At 52.9% G+C, this 10,631-nt stretch overlaps 1 protein-coding gene across 1 annotated transcript; it reads left to right on the plus strand.

Annotated features, from left to right (window-relative positions):
* Positions 1–4,066: 4,066 nt before the first annotated feature.
* On the plus strand, positions 4,067–9,243 carry PDCD1 (programmed cell death 1). The gene is made up of 5 exons (XM_039713740.1): positions 4,067–4,231; positions 6,206–6,538; positions 6,822–6,974; positions 7,526–7,560; positions 8,391–9,243. The coding sequence occupies exons 1-5, from the start codon at positions 4,123–4,125 to the stop codon at positions 8,607–8,609; spliced, it is 849 nt and encodes a 282-aa protein (XP_039569674.1). The 5' UTR covers positions 4,067–4,122; the 3' UTR covers positions 8,610–9,243.
* The last annotated feature ends 1,388 nt before the right edge of the window (positions 9,244–10,631 follow it).

The following is a 10,631-nucleotide window of genomic DNA, read 5'->3' on the forward strand; positions in this document are numbered from 1 at the left end:
CAGACAACCAGCAACAGGATAAGAGGCCACAGTTGTTCCAGGGGAGGTTTAGGTTCGACATTAGGAGGATTTCTTAGTCATAGAAAGGGTGGTTAATATTGGAATGGACTGCCTAGGGAGGTGGTGGAGTCACTGCCCCTGGAGGTGTTTAAAGAAAGACTGCATGTGGGATTTAGTGCCATGCTGTAGTTGTCATGGTGGTGTTGAGTCATAGGTTGGATGTGACGATCTCAGAGGTCTTCCCCAGCCTGATTCATTCCGTGATTCTGTAAGTAAAGGATTTGAAGACGTTGCTGCCTGGGGTGGCTGGAAGTATGATGGGGAGAGAGTGGGCTAAGACAGCCTGGCCTCACTGGGTGCTTCCCTGGTGCCCCCCTTCTGCCCCAAACCAGCACAGCCCCTGCACTCAGCCTTGCCCAGGGCTTGGAGGCTCCCTTCCTGCCTCTGTACAACACATCCCAGATGTCAGGGAGGAGATCCCAGCCTTGCTCCTTTCCTTCTTAAATCCTCCATAAAAGCCTACAATTCTTGCTCCCCAGAATCCTACCCCCGGTGCCCTTTTCCCTGCCCATAGCTGCTGTGTGTCACTGTGTGTGCTGCAGCCCCTGCTGAGAAGCTGACATGCTGTTTCCTCTGCAGGTTATCTCGAAGCAGCGATCTTTGTGATCGATTGTGCTTCCCACGTGCAGCGGATGACACGGCTGAGAAAGGTCCCTGTGTGCCTCACCCAGCTCCGAATGGAAACAGCGTGAGGGCACAGCCAGTGCTGCTGTGGCGTGGTGCTGCTGCCACAGACGAGAGGCTGGACGGGGCCATGAACCGTGACATGAACCTCCAGCTGTGCCTGGAGGAGCCCCTCGGGTACAGGAGGTGTGAGGTTGCCCCAGGAGGAAAGGGGTACCACTGCCAGAGTTTTGCTTGGGATGCGCAGGCATATCCCAACTGGTGCCAGATCCTGCCCCAAGCTGCTCTGAGCATGGATGGGTTGCTGAGACCCTGAGCAGCAGCAGCTCCTAATTTCCACAGACTCTACCAGCACCTCCTGCTAGAGATGGACCATCAAAGTCCTTAGTATCACTGGGCTGGGTGTCACCTCTGCCCGCCAGCAGGAGCACCCACTGCCATGCTGGAGGTGACATTGGTCCCTTGCCATACCCATGTGGCACCTTCCCATCACAGTTACCATTGTTCTGCCCAGGCCCTGCAGGTTTCTGCTTGTTAAAGGAACAGTTTTGTGTCTCTGTTCCATCCCTGTACTTACTCACTGCTTACCGCTGCTTACTCACAACCACAGGACGCTGCCTGTTCCTACAGATGTTGCTGCTCATGCAAATCATGCCAAGACCTTCATAATTTCTGAGAAGTATCTGAAAGACCTCAAGATTCTGTGTTTATTTGCAAACACTATTAACCGTTTCCTCTTCTCACCCCAGCCACTCGGCTCCCGCCTGGGTCAGACCCACAGATGTGAATTCAGTTAAACCGTTCCGGGAAGCATCTTTGGAACGTGTGGGCTTCTCTTCCTCAGCATCATTTTGTGGCAGTTTGTGTTTCCTCTTTCACCTGGGAAGCTCTGCTTTCCCTGGACTTCAAAGTCACGCAGCTCTGGGCTTCAGTCAGCTCCATCAGAGATGTTTGATCACAGATTTATTTTTCCTCTTCCAATTTTTCAGTGCTCCTTAAATACCCCAGATGCTTTTAAACCATTTTGGGGCTGACTCTCTACCCTTTGATATGAGTGCTCAGGTGACAGCTGTGTGCCCCAGCAGTGATGGCTGCAGAAGACCAGGTCCTCCTCTGGGTCGCAGCTGTGTTGATGGAACTCACCAGCTTCTGGCTGGAGAAAAACTATGACATTTGTGCTCCAATGAACTGGTGTGACATGTGCTTGATGAAGTTGCTCTTTCTTAGTTTTAAAGAACAAACTGTCTTCTCACTTATTTCTGCTTGTCCTTACTTTTTAGACTTAATTTTCATCTGTTGGTGGCCAAATAGAAAAGGACTGTCCTATGCAATTTGCCATGCTCCAACTCACAGAAAGAATTTATGTTTTTTTAAGCCTGCCTGAAACCCCAGGGCTGCTGTGGGGCTGGGGCTATGCTCCTCTGCAATGCTGACACCTGAGACTAGAACTGCTGCTCACCTCACTTTCCTCCACAGCAGCTTCCTAGCAGCTTGATCTTTTCTTTTATTCTTTTCATCACCATGGGTTTTATTTCAGAGAAAAGGCATCTTGCCGTTGTTGGCTTCTTGTGGACATGGCAGCCTCCCCGCCCTGGGTACCAGTTCATACCTATTTCAAGTGTGCATTGGAAAGTTTGAGCAATTTGTGCTGTGATTCTAATCAGCCCTTCACTGCTGCCGGTGGGGTGGGGATGATGAGCCAGTTTTTCCTGCCTATCCCTGGCTTGCTGCGTTGTGATCTTGGTGGTGATACCCATCACATCTTCCACCTCTAGAAACCAAAACATGTGGCAAGTGCCAAACAGGCTTCCCCACACCTGGCTCGAGTGCCTGGTGTCACCATTTGGGGACATAAAGTGTCAGGGTGGAAAAGCCTCCTTGCTGTCAGTTTCTTTTTTCCCCTGGAGTTCAGTTTAGTTTAGTTTAGTTTAGTTTAATCAGGGCTTTTTTTAGTGGGAATCCAGGATGTTATGAAGGAAGAAGTGATGTCCAAGTCAAAACCCACGTGCACTCTTGCACATGGTGGAGAGCACTCCCTTTGCCAACCATCCAGGCAGCATAATGGTCTCTGGCCAGGTGGCAGAGAGAGGTGACAAGGTGGGCACGGTGCCCAACCTGGCTCTGCAGCTCAGCAGTGACAGCAGCTCATGAGAAAGGAATGATGCTGCAATGTCAGGAGGAGACTGGAAAAGAGAACCAAGACAGGCTGGACTGAGCCACCCTCCCAGGGTGAGCCCTGTCTGCCCCAGCTCAGAACCCCCTCCTTGGCCATCCTTGTGGTATGGTGTTTATGGCTGAACCCGATGGTCCTAGAGGTCTTTTCCAATTTTAATGATTCTATGATTTCATGATTCTATGAAATTAGGGGTGGCTGCCCCAGCCCACTCGCCTGCCAGGGACATGTTTGAAAGTGAGAAGTGAGCAAGCCCCAGCCCCACAGCTTGTTTGTGGAAGCTTGGAAAAATAATGAAGTCATCATTAGAATCACACCCTTCTTATTAATTTTCAGTTACTAATTTTCCCCTGAAACTTTCCAAAATTGTGGGGCACTGAGGCTGTGTTTTAGAGAAGTGGAGGAGCATGCTTTCACTGCTGGTTATTTCCTATGCCAGTATTAGTCAGTGTGGTGAGAGGAGAGCATGGATGGCAAAAAAATTACAGAAGTCTTCTGCCTCAATAACAGTACCCTGGCTCTGGGCACCTGCCCTTGCTCTCTTCAAATCTGAGAAGAAACACACCTAAGGAGGCAAAACTTCTCGTCCTCCTCCCCCTCCTCATCTCCCATCCCATCCCATCCTGGAGGGAGCAGCCTACCAGTAGGTGTCCCATGGCTTCTCAGACCCTGTCTACCCAGTGTCACACATCCCACAACCCCACTGCCTTGGGCATCCAGTGGAAGCACCTGTGGGTGCCTGGGAACCCAAGACTGCCTTTACTTATGGGCCAGGCTCAGAGCTGAGGACTTGTCCCTTGTGCTCCCTGTGTCCTCCATCCCTGGAAGCTCTCCCCAAAAAGGGTGCAGGCTCAGAGGTGCCTGTCCCCACTGCTTGGCAGCTGGGTACCTGTGTGGGAACATGCCAGGAGCACGCAGGGAGGGGAAAAGGGGCCAGGTCTGGCTCAGCTGATCCTTGCCTGTGTGGGGAGGAAGCTGGGGGTGGGAGGCAGCCCCGGGTTTCCCTCTGGGGCAGAGATGGGTACGTTTCATTTCCACCCAGCCCTTGCTGTGTACGACAGAGAACGAGCTGCCGCTGCGGGGAAGGAAGCACGGAGAGGGCCGGGAGTGGCACGGCACAGCACACACAGCACAGCACCTCCAGCCTGCCTGGACAGGGCACACAGCGGCTCAGCATGGCTCCAGATGCCTCAAAGAAGAGGAGCGGCACAGCACACACAGCACAGCACCTCCAGCCTGCCTGACAGGGCACACAGCGGCTCAGCATGGCTCCAGATGCCTCAAAGAAGTCGTGGGGCAGCGTGGAGGTGGCCCTGGTGGACCTCTGTGCCCTCCTGCTCTGCTGTGGGCCCATGCTGACCTGCTGCCGCCACGGTAGGTACAGGAGTGTGACAGGATCGCTGGCATGGGCATGTCGTGTGGAGCTGGTGGAAAATGTCTAAGGGCTGGGGGCTTTGTAGTTAAAAATTAACTCTGGCATCAAGAGGCAGAAACCCCAAAGCTTTTGGGTATGTGCAGCTGAAGCAAAGGACTTGGGGATCCTTGGGCATAAATGGGATTAAAGGATGGGGAAGGGGACAGTCCCCAGCTCACAGTGCTGACACCAGAGCTGTGTTGTGACACAGTGATGGTGGTTAGAATTTAGTGTTGAGCTTATGGGTTTGCCAGTGGGGTGTAGGGTTTTCTTTCTAGCTCTCATGGCTTCAGTCTGTGCCCTCGGGCTGCAGCTCCTGGTTTGGACTTGATCCTGTGGCATCCAGGATCCTTTCTCTGGGTGAACTTTGTGGGAGAAGGAGAGGTTGAAGAGAAGGTGTGAATCTCGGCAGGGTGAGTGAGAGCTCTGATGAAGCTGTGTCTCCCTTTCCTTCCAGCTCACTGTTTCTTTGGTGGATTCATGTATTTTTTGCCTTGAGGGTGGGCAGAGGGCTGGGTGTCCCTTGGAGCAGATGTTACCTCTGGAGCTGGGAAGATACAGGAAAACATGTAAACCCAACTTCTACTTTCAGAAGTTCTCCGAACACTTCATTCATTGTTGGCAGCGGCACTAGTAGGAAATAAAGCCCTGAACCTGTCAAATATTTCCTGTTAAACACAAGAAATCCAAAACATGGCAGAAATTCCATCTCTTGGTGTGGACACTGCCACAGCCAGTGCCACCTGTGGGAATTGGGGCACTTCTTCACTCCTCCTGTTTAGTCTCAACCCTCGTTTCTCAGCACAGTTTTCCATCTGATCTTGTATTTATTCACAGAATTTCCAGGTTCCTTTTCTGGTTGGTGATGCTGACGTTATGGTCCTATGGCCTCAGGCCAGAGTTGGAGGGACGGGAGGGACTTTCTGACTCTGCGTGCAAGGCTTGGGGCTGCTATTGGTGGTGATTTCTGGAAAGGGAAGGCAAATTTCCTTTGACAGAGACTTTTCAAAGCCATGGTGGTTTGAATAGCTTGGTTGAGTGACTCATGTGAAAAATGCTTCTTCCCATTTTTTCATTGCTCTGAACAGAAATTAATACAACAGTTGTTCTGCTGTGTGGGACTGGCTGGAGCAGGACATTGTGTGCCTGGCCCGTGTTTGCAGTATTCCCACCATGCAGGATGGATGATCCCACCAGGATAATGGGCAGGGAAATGAGGTGAAGCAGCAGGGCTGGTGCTAAAGCAGAGGAGCCTGTGGCTGTGGCTGGCTGGATTCTGTGTTGGGAACAGCCTGGCAAGCCCAGCTGGAACCCCAGGACCCACATGCACATAAGGAGAGGACAGCCCTTGGAAAGGGATGGCACTGTAAGCTCCAGGTTGTTCTGTCCTGTCAGGTGGTCTCAGGCTGGAGATGACAAATACTGTGCCATGGGTGGCCCTGCCTGCTCTGAGCTCCCAGCATGGTGTAGTGGAGAGAGCCAGAGCATCCCAGCAGGCAGCCAGGCATGTGATGGGCTGCACCACAGGACACTGCCCCAGCCTGGGACTCTGTCCTTCTGCTCACTTTCAGAGTCAGCCTCAGCTGGAGAGATGATGACTCAGACATGAAAATACAGCATATATTTAAAAATAATACAACCCCCAAAGTCTGTTTTCCCCGGTACAGGTGTTCAGTGTTAATTTTAGGTAGCCCAGAGCACAATTTGGTCTGCTGAAACCATTTCACAGTACAGATGCTACCTCTGAGAGTCCCTCTCCAGCCAGCAGGCATACATTTGGAATGGGAGAGACAAGGATTGATGTACTTGCCCGTGTCCCAGAGTGATGATGTGGACTGGGCTTGCATTGCTGGCTCCCACACAGGGGTATGGCTGTTTCTGAGACCTGTGCCTGCTGTAACCATGTCTGCTCCTTGTATCCTCTCTCCAAACAGTGACCATCTTCCCAGCAGTGTTAACTCTCCCTGAAGGTGACAAAGCCACTTTCTTCTGCAATATCTCCATGGAGAATGACTCTGGTTCAGAGTACAGCCTCAACTGGTACAAGGAGACCAACCACAGCCAAGCCCAAAAAACTGCTGAGATCAGGGGCTACAAGCCCATGACAGAGACAGAAAAGTACCGGCTCATCAACCACACTTCTGTCTTTGAGATTGAGATCCTGAACCTGCACCAGAATGACTCAGGCTCCTACTACTGTGGATTGATCACCTTCTATGATCCTGATAAAGTGATGGAGAGCAATCGGTCCCAGCTGATCGTCACAGGTCAGCCTGGGGGCTGAGCTGATGGGGACAGGTCCCAAGCCTGTTGTAGCACCAGGGGTTAAGGCAGGGAGGGGACCTGACCTGGGTCAGGAGAGCACAGCCCTGTCCTGTCCTGTCTCCTTTGCACCCTGGAGGACAAATGGGACTATGACAGCCTACCTGGCACTGAGCCCTTTCTGAGGACAGCCCCATGCTCCCTTGTTGCCTTTCACAAGGACCGTAGAGGCCACGTTACACTCCTGACCTGCTGTTTTGTTCCCCCTTTTTTGAATGCCTATTGCAGCAGCCCCCCAGGTGAATGCTACTGATGAGCCGGAGATGGAGGAAGGCAGCCCCTCAGAGGACATCAAGGCCATGCTCCTGGGCATCCTCCTGCTGGCTGGAGTGATTGTGCTGCTGATCTTTGGCTACCTCACCTTCACATACAGGAAAGGAGGTATGATTCCCCTGGAGGCCCTGCAAATCCATTTTGGGACCTGGGGTCAGCCAGATGTCTGCAGCTGCCTGGGGTACATGGACTGGTTCAATGCGCCCAACTCAGCTGTGGCATACCTCTGTGGGACAGATAACTCCATACTGGGGGGAGACGGGTGCTTTGAGCCCTGCTTGCCCTTCGTAGAGCCCCCAGACCATGTGCAGGGGCTCTACACCACTCGTGAGTGTTGTGCCTTAATGGGGCACTTGAATCCCTCCTATGCACCTTGCCCAGGTACCTTTGGAGCACCTCAGCCTGCTGCAGCACAGGGCATCACCTCAGACATGCCACAGGCACCCAAGGACTCACAGAAAATTCTGCTGCACTCCACTAATCCCAAATTAAACCCTAGACTGTGGGCTGGTATCTTACTTGTCCTTGTAATGCTCAGGGTGTTCCACCCTATGGACAAGGAGGATGTGTGGTGAAAAGATTGTGGTGTGCTCTTTGGTGGAGCTGAGCCAGCTTAGATGGCATACAAACCTCCTCTAACCAAGTGTGTTACTTTGCAGATGTGCAGAAACCACCGAGTGAAAACATGCCAGTGGTGAGTTTTCTGCCTCTGTCACCCTACTGTGCTGCTGGAGAGCACCGTGGCATTGCTGGCATGAGGAGGGTGCTGGGCCTTCCTTTATCAGCTCTTCACAAGCATCTCACTTCTTCTCTGCTGCTGCCTTCTCTGCTGCTATCTTCTCTACTGCTCCTTGATCTTTTCTGCACAGCTACAACTGCTTTTCTGCACCTGCAGCAGCACAGCCTCATCACAAAATCAAAATAAAACTACCCAACATAGGATGTGACTCTCTAATACAATTCTTCTTCAAAGCAGGCTTATCTGTGACAGTGGATTGTGTTGCTGTAGAAAATGGGAGGATGTTTCTCTCAAATATATCAAGCTAAAATTTATTTTGCTGCAGCTGGTGCCTGTTTTCCTCTCTCTTTAGCCAGGCACCTCTAGGAGGGATCTGTTTCCATCTTCTCTCCAACCCCATTCATTAGGTGGCTGAAGGCAGTGAGTAGGTTGCCCTTTGCTCTCTCCTCTCTGGGCTGAGCAAACTCAGCCCTAGGCTCTTGTCCAGCACACCATGCCACCTTGGAGCCCCATGGAAAGGGACTCCTAGCACAGCACTGCCTTCCATGGCCAGGCAGGCAGAGAGTCCAGCCTGCCTGCAGAGGCAGAGAGCTGATACCCCAAGGCTCATGCTGTGGTCCCTCTGTGCATGTTCTACCCCAGGTCTGTGCACCTTTCTCCTGTATCACTCTCACTCTCCCATGACGCTTCAGAGCTGATTTTGGCACTTGCTGTAAGAATGGGCTTGTGCTGGGGATGGTGGGTGCCTCTGGATGCTGAACCACCACGATGGGGTTACCTTGCAGAAGGAAGAGAAGTCCCCTGTGGTGTTTGTATCCACTGTGGACTATGGTGTGCTGGAGTTTCAGAGGGACCAGCGCAGCCCAGTGCCCCCCAAGACTCAGCCGGTTGAGCAGACTGAATATGCCACCATCATCTTCCCTGAGGAGAAACCTGTCACACCAGAGCGTGGCAAGAAACACCTGGATGAGAGGACTCGACAGCTGCCATCACAGCCCTGCTGAGGGTCAGAGTCCCTCCTCACCAGGGTGTGGGCTGCCCCAGCCCCTCACTGTGGGATAATCCAGCGTATCAGGACTAAAGCAACAGAGATGCTGCTGCTGGAGTCGATATCGAACAGTCCTGGCCACAGTGTTATTGTGGCCATGGGGTGGGTACCACAGGACGAGGAAGGTCCCTGCTGTGCTCCAGGGGCTGCCTCGTCACTCAGGGCAGGGAGGATGGGCTGAGGCAGAGCAGTGATGCCAACAGGTCTGTCCCAAACGTGACTTACAGCATGCCTCGGTATTCTACCTCCACCCAGTGCTCTGTGGAGTGGCCATGCTGCTTCCCTGCCCCAGGTCTGAACCAACTATCAAAGCATGACTCTTGAAGGAAGTGCTGGAGGTCAGAACTGGAGTGAATCTTGTGTGATGCTGCTCACGGGAGCCCAAGGCTTCTTGCAAGCTTCTTGCTCGGAGCAGAGGCTGCCCTATGTACCGCTACTCAGAAATCCCTGGGAAGCAGGAAGCTGGTCTTCTGCCTGCCTCCAGGCATTCTCCTCTTCTGCATGAGGGGTAATCTACCCCTGTGTCCCTCCCTCCCCAGGTGGGAGTCAGATATGGCCATGGGGGTGAATAAAGAGTTTTGTATCGAGGAGTTTGTTGGCTCGTGATGGCAAGTGCGTGGGCAGGCAAATAACGGCTCTTGCAGTGCAGGGCAGAGCTGGGAGGTGGCAGCATCCCTTGTGGTTCCTGGGCCTCTCTGTGACATATGCAAGCTGCTCTTCCACAAAGCTGCTCTTAAGAATTTAGAGAAGTCGATTTTAATCTTCTCCTTGGCCCTGTCTGAGCTTGTCACCCAGGCATGGCTGCAAGCCAACATTCGCCCTTAACCAGGCTTGTCTCGGGGCACTCACCCCCTCCATGGGGAGGAGCATCCCTGCTGTGCCAGGGGTCTGGCTGCCATTAGTCAGGGCAAAGCTCATGCCGTGGTGCTCAGTGCAGCTTTTTTGGCTTCAAACTTCCACTTTCTCTCTTGAAAGAGATGTGCTACCTGCCAGAAACCAGAGCGGAAAGAAGTGACAGCTGCTTGAGAGAGGAGAAACCCCAGTAAGGAGTGGCTTTGGAGGCAGCAGAGGCTTGCCAGGAGAGTGTGAAACTCAGTGAAAACTGAGAAGAGTCACTTGCATCTCACACTTTGGCAGCACTGTCAGCAGGTTTCTTCCTCCCTTACCCCCAGCAAAACCAGCACAGCCTTGTGGGAGCCAACCTGGGCTCTGGGGGAAGGGGTGAGGCAAGCCAGGCGCCATATCTTGTACTCTGTGGGGGCTGAAAAGTCCATGAGAAACTTCCAGAGGGGACTAGATGGGATGAATATCCATTTGGGATAGCTTACACCTTTCTTCAGGGTAGGACAGTGGATGTGGTGTCCCCTTTGGTCCCCAGTGCTGCTGAAGGCTCCCAGTAGGCTCCACGGGCAGTGCCATAACTGCCCATAACTCACATAACTCACACCAGTTCATGGTTCAGCCCACTGGGGATTTTTGCCAGCAGCAGCCCTGCTCCTTGCCCCAGCAGCTCTGACAGAGACCTGCTGTGGCCAGCAGGCCCCAGAAAACGAGGAAGGAGGCAGCTGCAGTGGGAAAGTGGGAGCTCAGTCAGCACTTCTGCGTTCTGCTTTCCCGTCAGACACGACACTGACATAGCTCAGAGGGTTGGACCCTGCTTCATATTTTCCATCCTACCTCTCCGGCAGCAGAGGTGCCAGATCTTCAGCACTTTCTGCACTCCCTGGCTGCAGCTATGACTTCTACACTTGCAGTTGGGGCTGAGTCCTTTCCTCTCTGGTTGGATGGTGGTCTGCAGCTGACCAGAGTGACCAGAGTCTCCCAAGCCATCCAGTGGGGTTGGAGGTGTAGCAAAAGCATCTCCCACTGCCATTTGGGATGGGAGAGCATCCAGCCTGCCATAGTGCCTGTGCCTCTCCAATCCTCATCAGCCTGGCTGCAATCCTGCCCGTTGCAGGGAGGAAGGCTGGGGCCTCAA

This window comes from Passer montanus, unplaced genomic scaffold (genome assembly GCF_014805655.1).
Source record: "Passer montanus isolate IOZ18808 unplaced genomic scaffold, ASM1480565v1 scaffold29, whole genome shotgun sequence".
In the NCBI taxonomy this organism is placed as follows: domain Eukaryota; kingdom Metazoa; phylum Chordata; class Aves; order Passeriformes; family Passeridae; genus Passer; species Passer montanus.

Coding starts and splice junctions, on each gene's coding strand:
- PDCD1 (XM_039713740.1), top strand. CDS start 4,123: ATGGCTCCAGATGCCTCAAAGAAGTCGTGGGGCAGCGTGGAGGTGGCC. Junction 4,232..6,205: donor GCTGACCTGCTGCCGCCACG/GTAGGTACAGGA, acceptor CTCTCCAAACAG/TGACCATCTTCCCAGCAGTG. Junction 6,975..7,525: donor CTTCACATACAGGAAAGGAG/GTATGATTCCCC, acceptor GTTACTTTGCAG/ATGTGCAGAAACCACCGAGT.